A 24,418-nucleotide genomic window follows, 5' to 3' on the forward strand; every position below is an offset into this window, starting at 1 on the left:
ATACATAAAAATACATATTAACGTTACAGTTAATCAGTTAGCTAACGTTAAGATCATAAAAGAGGTTCAGGCAGCAGCATTTACATACAGCGTGTGAACAACAACTGTCCCAGAGAACAAGAGCTCATTGTTTTATAATCTCTAGATAATAAACCTTGAACACGGCTGGTTAACCTCACACTTTACACTGATTTGTGGTGGTTTTACCCGTCTTAAGTTGGGTATTTTACTCACATAGATTAGGTTCTGTGTAAAACGTCCAGTCAAAACCTCCAGCAAACTTTTCTCGTCCAGTTCCGACAGATTCGCCAGATCTTCAGGCAGGTTTGCCTCCATCTTTCGTCTCTAATACGGTACGTCAACTTCTCACTGTCAAATTTTACCGTCTCGCATGACTAAAGAACAGCTCGTGCTTATATCCACGGTCGGTCGCTCACTCACTTCAGCAGTGGCTGTTGATTCTGTGTGTGTGTGTGTGTGGCTGTGCGCACGCGTCTCTCTCTCTCTCTCTCTCTCTCTCTCTCTCTCTCTCTCTCTCTCTCTCTCTCTCTCTCTCTCTCTCTAAACGCTACTTTAGTCTCTCTCTCTCTCTCTCTCTCTCTCTCTCTCTAAACGCTACTTTAGTCTCTCTCTCTCTCTCTCTCTCTCTCTCTCTCTCTCTCTCTCTCTAAACGCTACTTTAGTCTCTCTCTCTCTCTCTCTCTCTCTCTCTCTAAACGCTACTTTAGTCTCTCTCTCTCTCTCTCTCTCTCTCTCTCTCTCTAAACGCTACTTTAGTCTCTCTCTCTCTCTCTAAACGCTACTTTAGTCTCTCTCTCTCTGTCTCTCTCTGTCTCTCTCTCTCTCTCTCTCTAAACGCTACTTTAGTCTCTCTCTCTCTCTCGCTCTCTCGCTCTCTCTCTCTCCGCCTATTATTAACCCTTTGTTTCCACAATATCATGGCTCTTCACAGACTGTGATGACGCGTTTTAACGGTCGTCATTTTCAGCATCGTAAATCCTGGCTGCAATTTTTTTAATGATGTATATTTAGCACTACACTTTGTATTTTATTACCTTTCCATCAAATTCTTAAAAAAAAATTTTTCCAATCTTTTTGAAAGTTGTGAAATGTCCGTTTTTTTATGTAGTGTCTCGTTCATAGTTCTTTTACCCAACTATGATGACATCCGATTCTGAGAAAAACCCAGAAATATGAAAAGGGTTCACACCTAAAAGCCCACCATCATTTATTCAATCCTTCTTCTCATATCGTTTCTTTCTATCAACACACATTTTCAAATAACTTTCAAAACTATCCCATAATGTTTGCAAAATTATATGGTGTTTCCCAAAAATGAAAATTCTGTCATCATTCATTAACGTACTCACCCTCATATGGAAGCTTGTTTCCGCCATGGAGTAAAAAATTAATTGATTAATTGTGACTTTTTATCTCACAACTTTTTTTTCTCGCAATCGCGTGATAAAAGTAATTGTGAGTTATGAAGTCAGTCTTTTTTACCTCAGAATTGGACTTTATAACTCGCTGAGACTTTATATCACGCGACCAAGCCTACCCCTAGGCCTACCCCTAATTATGAGAAAAGAAGTCAGAGTTGCGAGAGAAAAAAGTCGGAATTGCAAAAAAAAGGGGAAGAATTGCGAGTTTATATCTTGCAATTCTGACTTTTACCTTGCAATTCAGATTTTTTTTAAATTGCGTGATATAAAGTCGCAATTGCGCAAAATAAAGATATAAACTCGCAATTCTGACTTTTTTCTCGCAATTCCAATTTTTTTTTTCAGAATTGCGTGATATAAAGTCGCAATTGTGAGAAAAAAGTCATAATTTCGACTTTATATCCTGCAATTCTGACTTTATAATTTGCAATTGCAACTTTATATCGTGCAATTCTGACTTTATAATTTGCAATTGCAACTTTATATTGTGCAATTCTGAGAAAAAAAAGTCCGAATTTTTATATTCTGTGGCGGAAACAAGCTTCCATGTCCTCAAGTATTTCCAACCCTGTATACATTTTTCTGTTCTGCTGAACACAAAAGAAGATATTTTGAAGAATGTATAGGTCATTTTTAGCATGGTTTTGTACAGAACAGTGGTCAATTGTTATTTTTATTGTGTAAATACTAATAAAACGAGACTACTAATAAAAATGACAAAAGCAGATATTAACAAAAACTTAAACTAAAAAGAAATGAATTCAATATTAACAAATGCTATAAACGTAGCTAATACTAAAATAACAAAGTTTTGGTTAATAATCAGGTGGATATTCAGATTAATGGGGATCAATGATTTATTCAGTGGGAGATTTCTAACTTTGCTATTTGATCCACGTCATTATCTGGTGGATATTATGGGTCATACATACACTCATCTCAGTTATGCAATATGGTTCATGATTCTAATAACTTATCTGTATTTTATCTGTCAGCAGTGTGTTTTACAGAAACAGGTCATCATGAATTGGATAATGTATCATTGACACCTCACTGGAAACAATTAGACAGTTTCTCTCTGAATGATGTCACGTGAGACAAAAATAAATGAACAGGCCTAAATTTCACTTGAATTAATGCAATCTCTTAACTTTTTATATATTGTTACTGTGTATTTTCTTATATATACTGTATATTTGCACTGATTTACCATCTGCATCTTTAAACATGCACCACTTTAAAATAAATTATATAATACATATATATATATATATAAATACTAAAGCTATTTTCTAGCTTTGCACGTCTGGTTAGACGCTTCTGTATTTGCACAATAATGTTTTAAACTAAAATAAATACAGGCAAAAAATACAGTAAATTTTTTTGGTCTTGATTTATTGTATTAAATCAATTTCTCATTAAAAAACAATATAGAACACAGAAATGCCATCATATATCATCTTATACAGTACATTTGATCAGGTACATATGTGAAACTCAAACATCAGATATCTGCTGTCATATGAAACAAAACTGGTGGTTTGCTTTTATATGTAACTGCCGAACTCTTCTAGTCAAAAAAAAAAAAGTTATCATGGACCCAATTGTTCTGTTAATTCTCAAACATGACTAGTATAAAGGGTATAAAAGCACTAACAACATATTTACAGTACAGGTGAAACTAAAAAAAGCAGAATATGGTGCAAAAGTTCATTTATTTCAGTAATTCAACTTAAAAGGTGAAACTAATATATTATATAGACTCATTACATGCAAAGTGAGATATTTCAAGCCTTTGTTATAATTTTGATGATTATGGCTTACAGCTTATGAAATGAGAATATTGTGAAAAGGTTTTCATAAGCTGTAAGTCATAATCATCAAAATTATAATAAATAAAGGCTTGAATTACTGAAATAAATGAACTTCTGCACCATATTCAAATTTTTCCAGTTTCTCCTGTACATGTTGTGAACAAAGATCTATTTCATTTCAATATCAGATGTCGGCACTGGCTTCCTTTCTTCTTTCTTGCTTTTCCTATGAACGAAAATAAACATTTCAGAGACACTCTCAATCATGGTAAAATGACTTTAAATGACTTATTGCTGTTAACGACTCCATCACTTCATACTTACTTATGGAGCACAAACATCACAATAGCAGAAATAAGAGCACCAACAAACACAATCCCACCCAAAACACCCACGATCAGCCCTGAGAGAGAAATATACACAATGCAAACGTGTTTATGGACATTTCAATGAAAGTTCATTGCAATTTAAACATTAATAATGAAACGTGGCTGTACCTGCACTAACACCCTTCTCATCAGGGTTTGTCAGATCTGCAGCTCCCAACAGCCGTCCGGATCTCGCTGAAAAACACATTCACACAGTCAGTGAGATCGGGATAGTCCGAACAGAGTCGGACTGACCTCTGCTGGACAACAGAACAACATACACTGAACCTCTGAACACCGAATAGTCCCATTTTTTTTCTTTTTTTTTTTTCAAAGAAGACTCTTATGTTCACCAAAGCTGCATTTATGTGACCCCCAAATACAGTAAATATTTTTAAAAATATTATTACAATTTAAAAAGAGCTGTTTTCTATGTGAATATATTGTACAATGTAACTTATTCCACTGATCAAAGTTGAATTTTCAGCATCATTACTCCAGTCTTCAGTGTCACATGATCCAGTTCAGGAATCATTCTGATATGATGATTTGCTGCTCAAGAAACATTTATGATTATTATTAATGTCATATTTTTTTGTGGAAACTGTGATAATTTTTTTCTGGATTCTTTGATGAATAGAAAGTCCAAAAGAACAGCACTTATTTAGTAAAATTGCGTCCTTGCTGAAATCTGATAAATAATATCACATTTAGACGGCCTAATTTACTTCAGTTAATTGTATAGCAGTGATGTTTATGACATCCTCTTTTTTTCTGTGGCTCTTTATCAATTTCAGTGACTTGCATCAGTTGATGTGAAAGAACTTGTGTCACAAAGGGAACTTACAGAACAGTGTCTTATCTTTTATATATTTTGGCTATATACACTGCTGTTCAAACAGTTTGGGATCGGTACGATTTTTTTAATGTTTTAAGCTCACCAAGGATGCATTTATTTGATTAAAAAACCAATAATAAAAACATTGTGAAATATTGTAACACTTTAAAATAACTGTGTTCAACATTGATAATAATCATAAATGTTTTTTGAGCAGCAAATCATCATATTAGAGTGATTTCTGAAGGATCATGTGACACTGAAGACTGGAGTAATGATGCTGAAAATTCAGCTTTGATCGAAATAAATGACATTTTACAGTATTTTCGCGTTTTTTCTTGGTTATGCGAACATAAAGGAAAATTCAATTTTATCATTTTGCAAACATTATTGGATACTTTTGAATGTACTTTGAACATTATGAAAAAAGTAGTAACATTAAAAAAACGCTCCTAAGGATAACACACCGTTGCCATGAAAAACAGAGCGTTGCCATGGACACTGTGTTCTTTAGCGGAACCAATACAATCGTTTTTAAATCAATAAACTCCTTTTTAAATCAATATTTTGTGTCAAATTATTGATTCATGTGGTAGGTTGTAATAAGCGGGATAATATATAGCAAGGCGGTTGTTATTCGCGTCGGGTTCCTGATCAGCCTGTCAGGGTTGTATTCGCTATAACAACCGCCTCGCTCTACATTTTCCCTTAACGTTACATAAACAATGTTTTTGTGCTAACGTTTTGAGAACATTATTAAAGACCAGATAACTTTGTAGAAACATTTTATTAACGTTACTGAAATAATGTTTGTTTATAACTTTAAGAGAACCTTGACAGAACATTCCCTGTAACTTGGGTAACATTTAAAGGCCCATTTGAAACACAGTATTATTCACTGAGTCTGAAACAGGAAGACGAGCGTTTAGTTTATTTCTCAGCTCGGCCATAGCCGTGTAGTTCGGTAAACACTTTCCTCCTAATCTCTAACATATCTAACCGTAACCCCCTAAAACTCCTCCATATCCAACTCATCTGAGCTGAGATGAAATCTCTTCAATTCAGTGTAATTTCACCAACATATACTGTTTAAAAAACGGCGAAAAGAGACTTGAACTAACCGAGACACATCTTCTGGCAATCCTCTCGGGTATCAAATCGGTTTGCGTTTCCTTGGCAGCCTCTATACAAGAACACACGGCAGTCCTTCGCTTCATTGTCATAATAATGCTTTGGGATGATGGCGAAACAGGTGCCTTCGTCTTTTGGCAGAGAACAGGCCATTTCTGACAAACATGAGGGAAAGAAGATTAAAACGTTGTTTTTCACTCTTGTAAAATCAACAAATACGGTATTTACTTGGTGATTGTTTTACCGTCACTCGGGTAGATCTGGTCGCCTTTTGGAGAACATGCTTTCATGCAGTCTTTATCGCTGTCGAAGCGGTTGCTGTTCCCGCCTTCTCCTTTGAAGAAGAAAGGCACACAGAACTGTAACTTGGAATCATAGGAATATCTCATTAACTTTTCCTTTCCTTTTCCTTCATCTCTGGCGTCTGTGCACCGTGGGCCTGAAAAAAAACACAGAAATCATTCATTAATATCTCATCAAGGTGTACCTGAACCGTCACACCTGAACATTTTAACACACTTTTTTGATCTAGAGGCCTTGCTTAATTGCGTGATTTTTTTAATGATCATTTAAATACTTAAAAAACGAGGATGCAAATAACTCAACCATAGCTGTTTTCAATATATTAGGCATACATGTGTCCATATTGTGAGTGAATTTAAAAGCCTAAACCTGTTTACACTTTCCTTTTATTATCTAATTAGACGCACTTTCAAATATGGGACCGTAAAATGTATGGCTTTGATAAGTGTGTTTATAAGTTGTGGTTATAGTTATTTTGCCCAAACATAGGCCTATGTGGAAATAAATAATATTTGCAAATTGATCAAATGCATATTACAATAAATAAATTCTAGTTCTTTAATAGTTTTTCTGTTTTATAGTTTTTTTTTATAGTTTTTTTTTTTTAAATAGCATAAATGTGTGTCCAAACTGTGCAACAGGATGTCTATTATAATTATCATCTGTATTAGAATTATTAACACTATTCAATACTTTTAATACAGAATACACTGTAAAAATTATTTTTTGAAGTTGTAAAAAAGTTTTGAAGCGAAGTACGCTTCACAAAAAAAACATTTAATCGCTCTTTGAAATTTCCAGTTTAATTCAATCTTACTTGTCATTTCTTTAATTATTTGTGGAATTTAACAGCAATTTCTGAGTAAAATTTGTTTTAATGTACATCATACACCCTTTCCCCCAGTGTAGACACTTCCTGTAAAGCAAGCATACTGTATAATAACTCCAGAAAAGACAAAAATCCCAGGTCTGTCAGAACTCACCCACTGTTAAAGCAGAGACGCCACCAAATCCCAGAACCACCATCAGAACATACAGTGTAGATCTTCTCATCGTGATATTTTTCAGATTTGACTCTAATTCGTCTAGTTAACCGCCAGCAGTTGTTCGTTCTGCACCGACTAGCTCAGCTCACGTCCTTTAGACCCTCTTATCAGCTCAGTTTTTATGATCAGGGTGTGTTTCTCTCACATTGAGGCCAGTTTCAGTCATAAAACATGACAATGACTCCTCTTATGGTCTCATATATATAGGCTACTGTTTCGTTCAAATGTAATGATCTAACTCTCTCCAAACCCGTCCATGATTGCACATGAAACTGAGAAATTACTTATTTAGGCCTAGGCCAGTAGGCAAAATCTGTGGTACAATATACATTATATATATACATGTGCTGTCAAATCAATTAATCGCGATTAATCGCATCTAAACATAAAGGTTTGTGTATGTATGTATGTATATATATATATATATATATATATATATATATATATTTATATGTGCGTGTGTGTGTATGTATATGTATGTAATCTGTGTATGTATGTATATACATACATATATATATACACACACATTTACAAACTTTTATGTTAGATGTGATAATCGCGATTAATCGGTTTGACAGCACTTATATATATAAAGTATTAACTGTGATAAAATATTTTATAAATACTTTTATGACTCTCTCTGTCTATATATATTTTAAATATATATACCGGTAAAAAATTTTTTAATGTCAAATACTAATTAATTATTATAAGTAAGGATTCCCAAACCTTTTGGATAAGGATTTTTTAAAAACAATTATTCAGAGAAATACAGAACACATTTTAGACTATCTATATTATATTTTATATATATGTGCTATGGAAATGTCAATATTTTTTATACATTTTTCAGATACAGATTTCCATGACCTGATTAGTGCAATATATAATATTTTATAGAAATGAATGGTAAGAAAGGTCTCACTTGCCATTTGTTTCTCTTGCAAACCCAATTAACTCAATTAACAAGAGATACACACTTTTACTATAAAAGAAACTAAACAAATCCATTACAAAAACAATATAAACTACTATACCTATACCTTTGGTAAATAAGATAAATAATTGATCAATATTAAATTATTTTAAATATTATATATATACTGTTTTAATGACCTTTCCAAACCTTTCATATATTGATGAAGTAAGTTGTTTGTAGCAACAGATATAGTTTCACTTAGGAAGGTTTCAGGTCAAACTATCATGGCGTTCGCCCATAAATGAATGTGTCATTGACGCAGTCGAACCCGTCCAGAGGTCATGACTCATGATTTAATATTCAATGTATTTATTAATATGTAATAACATGTATGCATACAAAAAAACATGTGACTACAGAAAACGTGTAGAGAAGTGATTAAAGTGGCATGACACAACAGTGAAGTAATTAAATAAAAAAATAACAATTACTTAAAAATATAATAACATAAAACAGATGCTTAAAGAAATGCAAGTGTGTATTGCATGGTCTCATCACATTAATTAAACACAGGAATTGTAGTTGATTATCATTCACTATTAATTCCCTGAAATAGCAGATTAGTCTCATCTTAATTCATGCTTAGTCAGGTATATGAGCAATCATAATCCCACAGCTTATTTCTCAGTATTCCTCCATTAGTCACGTTGGTGTTGACAAACTGAAGTAATGGCTTGAGTGCGTGTTTTGCAACTGAAAGCAAAACAGATACGGACGGGGACCTGAGAGCTGTGGAAAAACACTCTCGGAGGACCATCTGTGTGTTTTAATGAGACACCGAGGGATAGGTAGATGATCCATAACAATAGAACCAGTAAACATCTGCTTTTCCTCCAGTAACAAACATCAGAGAAGATGCATAGATTCACAGCATTTATTTATTAACCAAAATAGATTCTTATAAAAGCAGCTGTATAAAAAAATAAGTATAGCAAAAGTATTTGAAATACACTACGAGTCAAACTATTTCATAATAATAATAATAATAGTCTTTCTTCACTTTACAATAAGATTCCATTAAATAATGCATTGCCTAACATTAATTAACAGTGAGCAATCTAGTTAAGTTAATTAGATAATAAAAAATATTGTTAGTTCATGTTAGCTCAGATCCATTAAATAATATTAATAACTTTTGATTTTAGTAATGGGTTAGTAAATAGTAAGTAGTGCTTTAGAAGTATTGTTCATTGTTCATGCTAACTAATAACTATTAATGAAACCTTATTGTAAAGTGTTACCAACTTTGGTTAAGTAGCACGAATTGAACTTTTAACAAGTCGTGTGGATTGTTGACCTGAAAAGAATCTCTTGTACACAGTTGCATAATAAGGTCTGGCTCATTTCTGCAGGTGAATGTTTCAGATTCGGGAAGCACCTCCACGTGATTCCTAGGCTTTAAAGTTCTGGAAGATCTCGGCCACCTCGATCCAGCTCCGGAAGCACGCCAGACCCTGATCCCTGATCTGCTTTCGGCCTTTGTCTGTGATCACCTGACCGTTCTCCTTCACGATGACCAGCTTTGGTAGGGCTGTGATGTTGTATCTCTTCTTGAGTTCACTGAGAAAACAGCAGAAAACACGTCAGCGTCACAAACACATGCAGACACTTCAGATCAACAGATCCTGGCCAGTTGAGGTTAAAAGATAACATGCAATTGTTTTTAGTCTGAAAAAGCTTTTTAATGTGATTTATTTCAAATAAAAGGAACCATCATTTTGATCAAACAAACATTTTCAGATTTAAAATGATTGCAGACAGACAGACAGATGTTGCCTTCACTAGTTCAAATATATCCTGCAGTGTGACAAATAAATTATTAAAAATACAAATGTTTTCTTTCAATTAATAAAAAGTCTAAAGCATGGTCATGTCAAATACTAATTATTATAAGTAACTAAGGATTCCAAAACCTTTTGGATAAGGATTTGTTTTTAAACAATTATTCAGAGAAATACAGAACATATTTTAGACAATATTAGTGCTATGGAAATGTCAATATTTTTTAATTACTTTTTCAGATACTCAGATTTCCATGACCTGATTAGTGCAATAATGGCACACACTGACACAGTCTATTTTTAAATATAATCCTCCAAGTGTGTGTGTGTGTGTGTGTGTGTGTGTGTTAAACCTCTTATGCGGGACAGGCTGAAAGCTATAATGTAAGTTTACTGTGGCACTTCACCACACAAGAACTCATGCAATGGCAACTCACTGTTTATATGGATCCGTCCAGGACAGAGCCAGCCAGTCCCCGTGCATGTCATGATAATACTCCACCATGTCTTCTGTGGATTTATCAGAGGATAGAAACACGATCTCAAACTGTGCAGGAGGCTCGGTCTCCTCCACCAGCTCCGTGTAGAAGTCACACAGCAGCGGAGTGAAGTCTCGGCAGGGTGGACACCATCCAGCGGAGAAATACAGGCCAACCACTTTATTCCTGAGAGCTTCCTCTGGATCCACCAGATCTCCCTCTTTATTCACGAGTGTTTTTCCTGAAAACACCTCGACCATCGCTGAGGATCTCAGCTGCGCGTCCAGGTAACCTAAGAGAGAAGTGCCTAAATTACTGTTAAAGTGTCGTAAAAAGTGTGTTAAGTAGGTTTAACATACGGAAAAGCAGCTCTGCTCAATGTTTACTGCGATCCCGCGCACTCTAACGAGTCCTTTGACAGCTTTGGTTACAGGGACGCGTATTTACAAACCGCTTCCTACTACGGTGAGGTTGACTCATGAATATTAATAACGCAACGGGACGTTCGACCGCTGATTCGCTGACAGCTGCGTTAGTAAGTAGACGCTGGTCAGGTGGCTTGGCTCATGAATATAAATGAGGTGGTTGCCAAGTAACGTCAACGCTATGTACCGGTAATTAATATTAATGAGATAAGTATATAAAATAATATAATAATATGAATAAATTCGGATCAAGGAGTGACGCCCTACTTAATTACGAAGGACATTTGATTTAACCAATCAAGATTCTGTGCATGGTTGTCAGCCGTACGTAGTAAGAAATCCTCATTATAAAGAAAAGAAAAATGGATCCCTTGGATGGATAGATAGACAGACAGAACGAGATGGATAGATATATGACAGATAGATGGATTGATAGATAGAATATGACAGACAGGTGATTGACAGAACGAGATGGATAGATATATGACAGATAGATGGATTGATAGATAGAATGACAGACAGGTGATTGACAGAACGAGATGGATAGATATATGACAGATAGATAGAATGACAGACAGGTGATTGACAGAACGAGATGCATAGATATATGACAGATAGATGGATTGATAGATAGAATGACAGACAGGTGATTGACAGAACGAGATGCATAGATATATGACAGATAGATGGATTGATAGATAGAATATGACAGACAGATGATTGACAGAACGAGATGGATAGATATATGACAGATATAGATAGAAAGACAAATAGATTGATAGAATGACAGACATATAGACAGACCAGAAATTTAATTTGTAAAGTCAGATCAAGGAGGGACGACCTACTTAATTATGATGGAACAAAAAAAAAAATCCACATTTTTGTAATAAATTTAAATGTCTAATTACTGAACACAAATTGAGATGAGAGAAACTGAGGTGAACGTGTTTGTTGAGCAGATGCCTGAGCGATTATTAACAATTATCTCAGGTAAAAGGTCTCTCCACCCATTAAAATCAGAGTTTGTATTCTCTATATACAATATTTTATGGGTAATTCAGAGAATTTACATTCACAGACAGATCTTGAGGCTCAAACCCTATTCGTTTCAACCACTAATATATTCTAGATTTTGAATATAATTTTTTTCTGGCCAATGTTCAGACAGTTATTTGGATAAAGATTCAGACGCATACATTCACATGAACTTTTTTAATCTTATAAGGATAGACTTACATAATAATTATAAAAATTACTTAATGAATTAAGTAACAGGTTTTAAAATGTGTTTATACTTAAATGAAAATAAAATGAACTATCTACATGTTAAAAAAAGAGAAAAATAAAAACAGATTCAGTTCAATAGAAGCCATTTACCTATATGTGAAAGAACATGAAATTTGAACTATACATGTATCTGCAACAATCATCAAATTGCACTGCATTTTTGTCCATTCTTTTTTTTTTTTTTTTATACAAAGTAATTAAAGAGCAACAGCATCTTAAAGGGACCATACGTTCGCTTCTCTCCTCGTAGATTAAAGTGTGCATTTCCTCTAATTCTATATATCTACAAGGTTGAATTAGATATGCGATACATGCACACGTTATCCCGCTCTACATATAGATTCGTTTGGATTTCGTCCCGATCGCATAAGGCCTGTTTCTTCGTTAAATATGGCACTCTTCATAGAAACAAATAAATTTGTCCTGTAGCAGAAGTGGTACTGTGTCAAAAAGATATGATCCCTCAAATGCTGTTTAACACCGGCACCTTGCCTTCGATTGGCACGCCACACACACAACACCAGTGCATTTGTTCTTATAGAGCATAGCAGAAAATAAAAATACTTATTGTTTTTTTTTTTTACTTAGAAATGGATTCAGAACCAGAACCGAAACGTCACGATTAGCAACACAATAAACAGAACCTTTCATTTTAGGGAACAAATAGCCGAAATAAAAAAGACAGGTACACATGCATCACACTAACATACGAGAACAACTCTACTCATATCATGCAAAAAGAACGGTCTAGTTTTCATCGTTTTTTTTTTCTCCGTTGTAAATTTCCCACGTCGACCTGACATCAAAACACAGTACATTACTACAGTAGGTACATGTAAAAGGCCAATCCCATGAGTATGTCTTTTCTGAGGGTTTCCGTTTGCATATTGACACGTCCGTTGTCCATTTGAGTAAGACAGCTCTAGCGACGGGGAGCGCGTGTGGCTGCAGTGAGGACCCGTACGCCTCGAAATAGTGACCTAGCTCTCGTTAGAGGAGGAGAAGTAGAACAGTCCCAGGACAAAACTTTACCCCCGCGTTAAGGTCACTACATTTGTTTTTGCCAAGCCGAGCGGGTCGCCTGCATTAAGGTTTCGAGGTCAAAACATGGAGAATCACAAAATATCTCTATGCATTTTGCTGGGTGAATCTTATGAGAAGCATCAAGAAATGTCTAGGTCGCATTTCACCCGAAAATCATTATATATATATATTGATATATTGAAAAATAATGATTGTGTGTATAAAACATATACACATTTATATAAATAAATTATTTGACATTTGCATGACATATATATATATATACATACATGTCATGCAAATGTCAAATAATTTATTTATATAAATGTGTATGTTTTTGTTTTATATATATATATATATATATACACACATATACGGTAGTGCTGTCAAATAGATTAATCGCATCTAACCTAAAGTTTTTGTTTACATACTGTGTATATAGTCTCATATATATATATATATATATATGTGTGTGTGTGTGTGTGTGTGTGTGTCTGTCATACATATATATATATACACACACATGTAACCAAAAACTTTTATGTTAGGTGTGATTAATCGATTTGTATATACATATATAATTTTTAGCAATTGCATTTACATCTTCATGACAATTAACACATTTAAACTCAACCTCAAAATAATGATTTAAAAGTATTCATACTTCATGGAAAGATTTAGATTGATGCGGATAAAGAGTCAGTGTGCCTGGACAGGATTATTACAGTATTAATGCATTACAGTAAAGTTTTTTTTCACATTAGAGAATGAGAATTTCAATGTGCTTCAATGTCATGAAAATAAAAGCAAATTTTTTTTGCACATTACAATGTCTATTTATTTGTTTCATTTGATTTCGTGGGTGAGATATGACCTGTGCATTTCTTGGAGTCACCCTTCTAGTGTTGCACATCAAATGCAGAACAGCGGATCTCTGCAACCCGTCCGCTTGAGGACAAGAGAAAAGCTTGATGTATCTGGAGCGGCCGAGTGTGAAGTGTTAAAACAGGAGCGCTGTAACTGAAAGAAGAAACGCAGCAGCACAAAATGCTGAAATAATGCAGAACACATGTAGCTGAGAGGGCTTCTTCAAACATAGTAACATTCCTCGGAGGGGGCCTTCGAGTCAATTCAACACAAGTCTAATGGGAACACACAAACCTCCAGACAAAACACACATGTAGTAAAAAAAAAAAAAAAAAAAAAACGATACTGGAACCAGACAGTCAATATCGAGGCACAAACGTTTTAGGCTCGCAGAGAGGCAAAGCGATTAAAGAATAACGCAAAAGTCACAGGGTGCATGGTTTGAAAAAAATTTCCTGAATACTTTCTTCATTATTGCATCAGCATTTTTCCAACTGGAACGGGATTAAATACTTTGTGCGATTAGTTTTTGTAACATCACTAAATACTTTGGGGCATTGGGTAACCGTACGATTCTTAGCGCTAAAGAGACAAAATCGTGTGCTAAAACACAAACCCATTTATCTACACCGTAACAATGATAATACCCAAGAGAAAATGTCCACACTATGCAATCTGATAGATGATAAGTGGGCATTTTTTACGTTTAATGAAGCCCAAAAGTGAAATAAACGTCCATATTAATGCTTCCCCCGCCCCCAAACAAGTGGTAATTCACTGAAAACAAAACAGGGGAGAAAAACAAGTCTCTGACTTCCTCTAAATTTAGTGCTTGAGTTAACAAAAGCTGCATTAAAATTTACTCGAGGTGATGATAAACGTTTAGATATATATATATACGTATATAAAATAAAAAGTAGGAAACAAAAATACATAAAAACAAGACGTGGGGTTTCATTTCACACAAATGACAGCAGAGCTCGTGTGCGCAATTCTGGCGAGGGTGAGTGCATGAGCTAGAAGACGGAGGGTTAAAACTGCGAAGATATCAAGGACAGCGGGATATCTTGTTTACAGACAAAACGGGAACATTTTCCCAGGGCACTTTCTGCCGCCGACCTCCGGCCCTCCACCTCCTGGCACTTTTTTTTCCCCCGCTCCACATCCTTCATGGACCCCTGTGTTTCTCACGTCTGAAATGATAAACACCTCGTGCATTTTCAAACTTTTACAGTGACTTTTCTCCCAGGATAGCTCGAGTTTCGGAGATGTAACAGTCCAACAGATGAACGCTTTAACGTCCGACGCAGCCCAGAACGTTGTTACTCTAACGGCCCGCCAGGCTTTTCCCGGTGAACATGACGTCACGTCTTCGTTATAACGACAGGAATGGGAAATGCTCGAGACGAACCTCTGAAATATGAAGCTACGTGTATGTCGGGGGATGTGATGTCCGTTCATCCTACAACAATAAGAGACACTTGACTAGTGGTAATCCACCATTCCATTTCCAGAAGATGTTACGAGAAATGTTTTGAAAGAACTTTTGGCAAAAACGTTTGTGTGAATCACATGGTTACGTGAAACTCCACCCCCTCTCCTCGTCCCGCGGGGCGTTTCGCTGCCTACGATGTTTTCACCAGGTCATAGACGTAAATGTGAAAGTCGTCATCAAACTTGATGAAGTAGACGGAGGGCTTGGCTTCCACCTGATGAATAACCATGCCAGTTCGTTTAGAGCCGTCCTCTTTGGCATATTCCACCTGCTTCCCCACGAGGCTGTCCACGACCTCTCCGGGCTCACGCTCCGCTGGGGGCGAGTCGTCTGCAACGCATGGGAAGAATTATTCAATTTAGATATTATAAATGACTCTTTGAAATGATAAAAACGGCTCAAATATGGTGCACCATTTAACTACTCCACACACAAATGACTGAATATTATGTAATTGTCAATTTCTAAAAATAAAAAGAGACCACAATTAGAAAACATTTTGGTTTTCAATTGTAAGATTTTTTTTAATCTATTGAAATGGCGAATAATATATACATATATACACACACACACACACACACACACACACACACACACACAGGTGTATTTCAGCAGTGGCGTGTGTAACAGTCACTCCTACTAGCCACTTTGGCAGGTTGAATTTCATATCTAATATTTACATTTTTCTATTGTAGTCTTTTAAAGGTTCTCTAAGCGATCCTGGGTGACGTCACTTCTTGTTGACGTTCGAACTATTGTCAAACAAAACAGAGGCTAGCTAGACCCTCCCTCCTCCTCATCCGCGCACTAACCCCCCAAACCCCACCCCCAAATCCTTCTTGTCGGTTATTGGCTGGAACACTGTTTGTTATGTTTCGTGGTGCGGGTTAGCCCAGTTTGTTTTTGTTGCTGTTTGTGGAGCCTGGGGTGTCTACAGAGACCGCGTTTTTTTAGAGTGTGTTCAGGAGACCGACAGCTAGCGGATAGTGAGGAGATATTTGCTGTATGTGACAAAAAAATGTTTGGCCTAAAAAATGCGTGACATCGCTTAGAGCACCTTTAAAAAGACATCTGAAACAAACTACTTACAATGTAGTGGTCAAATGTTTTTATTTTGATACACATCAATACTGAAATGACTGAACCGCTTCCAATACTCATTTTCAGCAGAATAGACACACAATACCACCTGCTCTTTCTCTCTCATCTCTCCGTCAGCGAGTGACACACTAACCCGCCTCTCCTCACTCAATCGTTTTTTTGTTGTTGTTGCTCCGGTTGAAAATTGTTGGTGTAACAGGGCCTGAATTTTAGTGAAGGATTGCGCATAATTTTACTCATTCCCGCAGATGTTGTGCTCACGCCCAAAGTGTGTTCACATAAAAGTCGCCTCTCAGTGCTAAATTTAGTTATTTTTTTTGTAGCTTATTGCGCTTACACAGTCAAATACACACAAAATAATGTCAAAATGCTGGTCTTGGCAAGTATTCACATAAACACAGTTAGTTATGTTTTAACTGAATGTAAACAGTTGAGAAATAAAACGCATGTGTAACAGTATAATGGATCTGTGTGTCAGGTCTTAAAGTGACAGCAGCTGCCAAATTATGAGATAATATTAAAAATATCTATATGGCAGTTTTTTGCCCATGGTATCTGTGGCGAGGTCGAGGACGGCGGGGAGGACGGTGGCGTGATTGATATGAGCGACACGTGTGCGACGCACTGGTCTCGTATCTCTCACGGAGGAGCGGAAGCATAAAAGGAGGAGCGACGACAGTGAAGAGAGAGAGGAACAGGCCTGATTTGATGTTGTGTTTTATTTCTGTTTTGTGTGGCCAGCAGTCGTCCGCGAGGGGCTGCTGGCTTATACTTTCATTTTTGTATTTGTTTGTTTATTTATTAAAGTGTTGAATGTTCGCCGGTTCCCGCCTCCTCCTTCCCAAAACAACAAACCTCCTTACAGTATCAATGCCAGAATTGTGGCCAGTGAAAATGCTGAGTAGCTACTAGTAACTTTGGAAAACCACTAGCCACAGTTGCTGGAAAGGAAAAAGGTTTTTTTCAAGTATGCTTTTTTTCTTTTTCTGTACATTAATGTACGTACAATCGAAATTGATGTAAATACGCCGGATTTAGCACAATGCTAATTTCCATCCGTAGTTCCAGACATACAAAAACAAAACAAAAACACACAAACAAACAACATACATAACAACTGATAAACATATAGAGCTAAAAAACATTAAAAGTACCTATACTATAAAAAATACTAATAGTAATACTTATTTAAGATGCGTAAATGCCTGTGCATAGACATCCCATGCTTGTTACCGTAAAAAAATATAAATAAATCTACCTATCGAAATCTACCTTTTTACCTAATGTTCACATTTTTGATTATTATTCAGCCATCTTTTTAGCTGTTTCTTAAATGATACAAAAGTGGGGTTAACTCTAATTTGCGTGGGCATACTGTTCCAGTTTGTGCAGCCTTTAATAGAGAGGACATTTTGTGCAAACGTAGACTTTCTAAAAAGTACTTGTACAGTCCCCCCCCCCCATATACAGTTTTGTAAATTAAATTTTATAACTTTGGTTACCTTTTTTATGTGCTTTTTGAAATTGAGGTTTGAATCTAGTATAATATATGACAGCATTTTATCAGACATGAGCAACTCTTAAAATATCTATATTGGCATCATCCACTGAAAAACCCATATTGGTCTATCACTGCTATTTACAGTTCATTTAGAGATTTGAAAGAGTCAAATTTAAAGACCAGTTACCATTAAAAGAGACTCAATTTAGAGCATCACTGAACAAACACTTACTAGAGTCTGGCATGATCCTCAGATCTCCGTCTTTATAGTCATCGAGCAGCTGATACATGTAGAGCACAGGGTCTTTCTCATACGTGATGTAAAACCACGTGTTCATGATGGGCGCCCGGGCCAGAACCATTCCCCTCCACTCGTTCTTAGTGCCGTCCTCCGTCTCGAACATGTGCTCCACAGCTTTGCCGATCATGGTGTCGGCCAGGTGGGCGTCGCTGATGCGTGTCGAGGCTGAAAGATGTGCGGGAAAGCAAGACACACGATGAGTGGCGGGATCGGAAACATCATCCACGGCAGTAAATCTGGGAACAATAATTCACTCAAAAAGCAAGTCAGACGTTTATAACCGTGCATGAACGTAAGCCATGATGTAAAATCCACATTCAAAAGTCAGAGGATGTCAGAGATGCTTTTGAGATCATATTGAGTTTTAGTGCTCATGTTGGAGAGAATCCAGCATTGATCAGAAGTGAATTAAACACCAGAACATATTTCAGTGAGAGTTTGCTTGATGGTGAACTGATACATGTAGAGCACAGGGTCTTTCTCGCTGTAAACGATTAATCGAATCCAAAATAAAAGTTTGTTTACATAATACATGTGTGTGTATTGTGTATAATTATTTTGTATATATAAATACACACACATGCATGAATATATTTGAGAAATATTTGCATTTATATAATGCATAGATATTTTTATTTGATTTATATTATATATAAATAGAACCATTTTATATATAAATAGCACATGTTCTTAAATATATACATAATTATACACATATATTATGCAAACACAAACTTTTATTTTGGATTCGATTAATCGCGATTAATCATTTACAGCCCTATGGTGAACCAGCATTAAATATTAGGTGATGGATATTTTGTGATTGAGAAGAATATGAGTGCAACATTTTCAAAATATTAATACATTCACATTCACACATTCAGCCCTAATTATGAGTACAGCATTTAAAAAAAATATTCATATGATATAATAATTAATGCTGGGCAACGATTAATCGCATCCAAAATAAAAGTTTGTGTTGTTTACATAATATATGTGTGTAGTAATGTGTATAATTATTTTGTGCATATAAATACACACATATGCATGTATACATTTAAGGAATGTGTTATTTATGTATAAAATATAATTTTATATATATATATATATATATATATATATATATATATATATATATATATATATATATATATATATTAGTGCTGGGCAATGATTAATCGCGATTAATCGAATCCAAAATAAAAGTTTGTTTACAAAATATATGTGTGTGTATTGTGTATAATTATTTTGTATATATAAATACACTCATATGCATGTATATATTTAAGAAATATTTGCATATACACTGTATATATATTTATACATTATATTATATATAAATATAAATTTTTTATATATATATATATATATAACACATTTTTCTTAAATATATTCATGCATGTCTGTGTATTTATATATACAAAATAATTATACATAGTACACACACATATATTATGTAAACACAAACTTTTATTTTGGATTCGATTAATCTTTGCCCAGCACTAAAATATTAGGGGTGTAACGATACACGTATTCGTATTGAACCGTTCGGTACGAGGCTTTCGGTTCGGTACGCATTACAAACTGAACGATTCGGTGCGACCAAAATTTTGTTAGCAGTCGCGCTAACACCACAACACTGCCAAACAAGCGGAACGAAACTGCGCTACTCATTATTTCGTGCTTCACGGACGGTTTATCAGTTTGGACCAATGTCAGCGCGAGCCGATCTTGATCAAGCGACACTGTTACTACACAGCGCTAAGAGACTGGAGTAATAACATCGCTGCGAGATCTAGTGAGAAGCATTCACATTTCTCCGTTATTAACCGTAGATCTCTATTAGATCAAACAGTGCTGACGAGGGAACCAGGAGAAACATTGTGCCGTGTGAACTAGTTATAGGCTTTAAGTCCACACATCAGCAACATTCACCATGGATTTAATGTAGTGACACTCACTGTGACCATGGAGGTTTAGCAGGAATAGTGAAATGCTTTCAAGTACTTCACACATCTTTTTCCAGCACTTCAAAACTCAAATATTATCATATAATGTTATTTTTAATGTGATGACCAAAACATTATTTGTTCATCCTTCAAAGATTACCCCCATTAAAAAAACTAAATGTAGTAAAACTCACCCTTATTTAAAAATAATATATATGTTTAATAAATTAAAAATCAAGGAAATTTATCTGACATTTCTTTCTTTTTACTGTATCGAAAACATACCGAACCGTGACACCACTGTGTCATATCGAACCGAACCGTGAATTTTGTGAACCGTTACAACTCGTTAATTATATATATATATATATATATATATATATATATATATATATATATACAGTATATACATGCACATTTTCTTAAATTTCATGCACTACAGTTAAACACTTTTCTCTCCATGTCTGCCGTCAATAAAATGAAATCAAACAGACGTACCTAGTCTGTCTGGCAGAACCTCGAGTCCTTGCACCCTCTCGTCTTTGTGCAGCTCCAGGCCGTAGACGCAGTCAAAGCCGTCATATTTAATCAGGTAGAGCGAGGGGTTGACGGGCACCTGGTCTAACACGGTCCCTTTCCACTGCGACGCCGCGCCGCTGCCCTCCTTCCAGATGTGCTGGATACGACAGCCCACGATGTTACGCCTGGGCTGAGCCACTGCTTTGGTGGGCCCTACGCTGCTTTTGTGTTTCCTGTCAATCATCAGATATCAGCATTAACATCCGTTTAACACGGTTCGTACAGATATTATAAAAAGAGAGTTTTCAAAGCTCTACTTTTTTTGGTTTTCAAGGACTACAATCATAGATGGCACTTATCAAATAAAGCAATAAGTCCCTTGGAGCGGAAAAAAACCTAAAGCTAAAACCCCCTTAGCTGTTCTAAATCCACTGTAAAACACGGCTTCAAGGGGCTTATTGCTTTTATAAAACGGTTACTCCATAAAAATATTAATTTTAATATTTATTTGAATCATAAAATAAACACAAGCAACAAAAAATAAAGTTATAGCACATTTTTTCCTCCGCCAAGCAATGTAGTTCCATAGAGGTTGCTAAGCAACACATGCAGCAACAAAGAATCACAAACGGCAGTTGCACAGTAACACTAATGTAATGCGGTCACAGGTGTGTGTTTGTGTAACACTAATGTAATGCGGTCACAGGTGTGTGTTTGTGTAACACTAATGTAATGCGGTCACAGGTGTGTGTTTGTGTAACACTAATGTAATGCAGTCACCGGTGTGTGTTTGTGTAACACTAATGTAATGCGGTCACAGGTGTGTGTTTGTGTAACACTAATGTAATGCAGTCACCGGTGTGTGTTTGTGTAACACTAATGTAATGCGGTCACAGGTGTGTGTTTGTGTAACACTAATGTAATGCGGTCACAGGTGTGTGTTTGTGTAACACTAATGTAATGCGGTCACAGGTGTGTGTTTGTGTAACACTAATGTAATGCAGTCACCGGTGTGTGTTTGTGTAACACTAATGTAATGCGGTCACAGGTGTGTGTTTGTGTAACACTAATGTAATGCGGTCACAGGTGTGTGTTTGTGTAACACTAATGTAATGCGGTCACCGGTGTGTGTTTGTGTAACACTAATGTAATGCGGTCACCGGTGTGTGTTTGTGTAACACTAATGTAATGCGGTCACCGGTGTGTGTTTGTGTAACACTAATGTAATGCGGTCACAGGTGTGTGTTTGTGTAACACTAATGTAATGCGGTCACAGGTGTGTGTTTGTGTAACACTAATGTAATGCGGTCACCGGTGTGTGTTTGTGTAACACTAATGTAATGCGGTCACAGGTGTGTGTTTGTTCAACCAATCAGAATCAAGGATGTGAACTATCCCTTTTATAACAATATCTTTAAGTTTTTTATTTTTTTTATATACTCAAATTACAGATAAGGTATCCAAAATACAACTTACAACATATTTATTAATATATATTAAATACAAAGTTTATAATGCTATTATTGTTCAATAAATCATATTTTATATAATAATCTTGGCGTACTTCGCAGTACGAGAAAAGGTCTGATGGGGGTTTATCAGACGGGCTGCAGTGTTTTCATTTTGCGAGAAAAGATTGCATTTGTGTTTTTCTGGAAAAATGTAATTTCATATATAATTTATTTATATAAGTCAAGCACTTTTCAAGGACTTCTTCATAAATATGGCTGTTCTCAAGGGTTTCCAGGACTTAAACTCAAGTACCTTGTACGATCCCTGGTTTAATGACACGTTTGAAACTTTAAGGTGAAGCGACAAACGAGTCATTTCAACAACAACATCAACAACACACACAGACGACAACAAACACACCGCATCCTTGGTATTGGGTGGGAGAAAGTATTTTAACATCTAAAATAAATAAATGCACGCTTACACTTTAACCTTTAGTAAATAATTTTACGTTCACATAACTAACTTTTACGTTAACTTTGATAATGATCATTAAATTCATAATTGTTCAATTATTGTGATTAATATGCACTAAACATTTTTAAAAATCAAAATAATATATTATAATAATTACATTAAAACACAAGAATATAAAAACTATGCTTCACTGAATATTTAACTCTGGTAATAATGATGATTATTAAATTCATAAATGTTTTATAAAATATGATCAATGAGCTAAAAAATATGAATATAAATATAATTAAAATTCATACACATATTTAGCCGCGAAACAAGCAAATTAAAAAACACTTAACCTAATATTTATCTTTGATAATGATAAATATTAAATTAATAAATGTTATATTTACTATGATCAATGAGCGCATTTAAAAAAATATCAATAATATATAATAAATTCACAGATTAACCCCCAAAAACACAAGCAAAAAAAAAAGTTTGCATCACCTAATATTTAAATCTACAAAAAAATAACTATTAAATTCATTAATGTTATATTAATTATAATCAATAGATGTAACATTTAAAAAAATAATCATAATCAATAATTCATTCACATTTTCAGCCTTAAAACACATTTTTTTTTTTTTTATATTCTTAACCTAATATTCAACTCTGATAATTAAATTAATAAATGTTATATTTATTATGATCAGTATTTGTGTAGTATTAATATAATACAATAATATCCAGACATTAAGCCCAACAACACAAACAAATAAAACAATTATCTTTCACCCAATATTTAACTCTGATTATAATCATTAATTTTATCAATATGAGTGTAGAATTGTAAACATACTGATCATATAATGTGATTTAATATATGCCCTAAAACACAAGCAAATATCACTTACTTATGAGAATTCTTTTTCTTCATCATATTTGCAGAGACACCAGGATGCCCTTCGATCACAGAGACAGCAAATACAGTTCATATTAAAATCAGATTTCAGACGATGATCTTCAAGAGGGTCATCCACAATCAAGCATCCAATCAAAGGCGCTCTAACCTGCATCAGCTCTGGATCTCTGGGCCGCGTTCTTCCCGAATGGGGTCTTCATTCATCGGTGTGTGGGGGAGCAGCCCGGCTGCCACACTAGGGTGAAAATATCCTCTCACTCTTTCGGATGAATGAAAGAGTATCAGGGGAAAGGGTGAACCTAAAGGGGGCAGTCAAAAACAAAACAAAAGCCGCTGGCATGTAATATGGTTCCCCCCCGATGCCCGTCTGAGTCTCAGGAATGTTTGGTGCTCAATATTGAGTGGGCAGGACGGGTCGGGCCAGGCCACTCAGGGCCCGCGCAGATGGGTACTGATCCAGACCTCCTTTGGAAGGGCTTCAGCAACCTAAAAAATAAACAAATAAAAGCAAAAATATCAGCTTACACGTTTAGAAATCACCCTGGGAATGTAAACGGTCACATTTTAACTTCCCAGTAGCCGATGAATCGACGCAAAGAACCTCCATTTTAATGAGCCATGGGATTTTTCAAAGCGCTTTGTCTTCATGAAGAATGTTAGTAACCAAATAGTTTCGGTTCCCATTGACTTCCATTATATGGACAAAAAATACAATGCAAGTCAATGGGAACGGAACAGTTTGGTTATCAACATTCTTCACACTATCTACTTTTGTGTTTCACAGTCAGTCAGTCATAAAAGTTTGGAACGATATGAAGGCGAGTTAATGATGAAAGGGTTTTCTTTTTTGGTTGGACTATCCTTTTAAGTGAAATATTTATCAGACTAAGGGTTTGTGCAGGTGTGAATACAGCAATCGCACTCGGG

At 35.4% G+C, this 24,418-nt stretch overlaps 4 protein-coding genes across 4 annotated transcripts in view; all 4 read right to left on the reverse strand.

The window, feature by feature from the left end:
- The window catches only part of LOC306991371 (myosin-IIIb), a 44,444-nt gene extending 43,557 nt beyond the window's left edge, over nt 1-887 (reverse strand). The window contains exon 1 of the mRNA XM_079599125.1: nt 235-887. Coding sequence (XP_079455251.1) covers nt 235-336 — 102 coding nt within the window. The 5' untranslated portion in view covers nt 337-887. The remainder of the gene's footprint in view (nt 1-234) is intronic.
- Nucleotides 888-2,835: 1,948 nt separating this feature from the next.
- Nucleotides 2,836-7,006, reverse strand: tfpil (tissue factor pathway inhibitor-like). The gene is made up of 6 exons (XM_079600064.1): nt 6,880-7,006; nt 5,838-6,032; nt 5,584-5,748; nt 3,754-3,819; nt 3,581-3,659; nt 2,836-3,482 (listed from the first exon to the last, which is right to left on the reverse strand). Exons 1-6 carry the CDS (start codon nt 6,947-6,949, stop codon nt 3,425-3,427), a joined length of 633 nt encoding a protein of 210 aa, XP_079456190.1. The 5' UTR covers nt 6,950-7,006; the 3' UTR covers nt 2,836-3,424.
- Nucleotides 7,007-8,207: 1,201 nt separating this feature from the next.
- nxnl2 (nucleoredoxin like 2) lies at nt 8,208-10,441 on the reverse strand (the record flags this gene model as incomplete). The annotated part of the gene is made up of 2 exons (XM_079598626.1): nt 8,208-9,481; nt 10,140-10,441. The coding sequence occupies 2 exons, from the start codon at nt 10,439-10,441 to the stop codon at nt 9,313-9,315; spliced, it is 471 nt and encodes a 156-aa protein (XP_079454752.1). The 3' UTR covers nt 8,208-9,312.
- Nucleotides 10,442-13,738: 3,297 nt separating this feature from the next.
- spina (spindlin a) lies at nt 13,739-23,778 on the reverse strand. Its single transcript, XM_079598625.1, has 5 exons — nt 23,640-23,778; nt 23,484-23,532; nt 20,632-20,885; nt 18,116-18,349; nt 13,739-15,611 (listed from the first exon to the last, which is right to left on the reverse strand). Exons 1-5 carry the CDS (start codon nt 23,689-23,691, stop codon nt 15,412-15,414), a joined length of 789 nt encoding a protein of 262 aa, XP_079454751.1. The 5' UTR covers nt 23,692-23,778; the 3' UTR covers nt 13,739-15,411.
- Nucleotides 23,779-24,418: the final 640 nt, after the last annotated feature.

Source organism: Phoxinus phoxinus, assembly GCF_949152265.1.
Source record: "Phoxinus phoxinus genome assembly, chromosome: 23".
Lineage (NCBI taxonomy): Eukaryota > Metazoa > Chordata > Actinopteri > Cypriniformes > Leuciscidae > Phoxinus > Phoxinus phoxinus.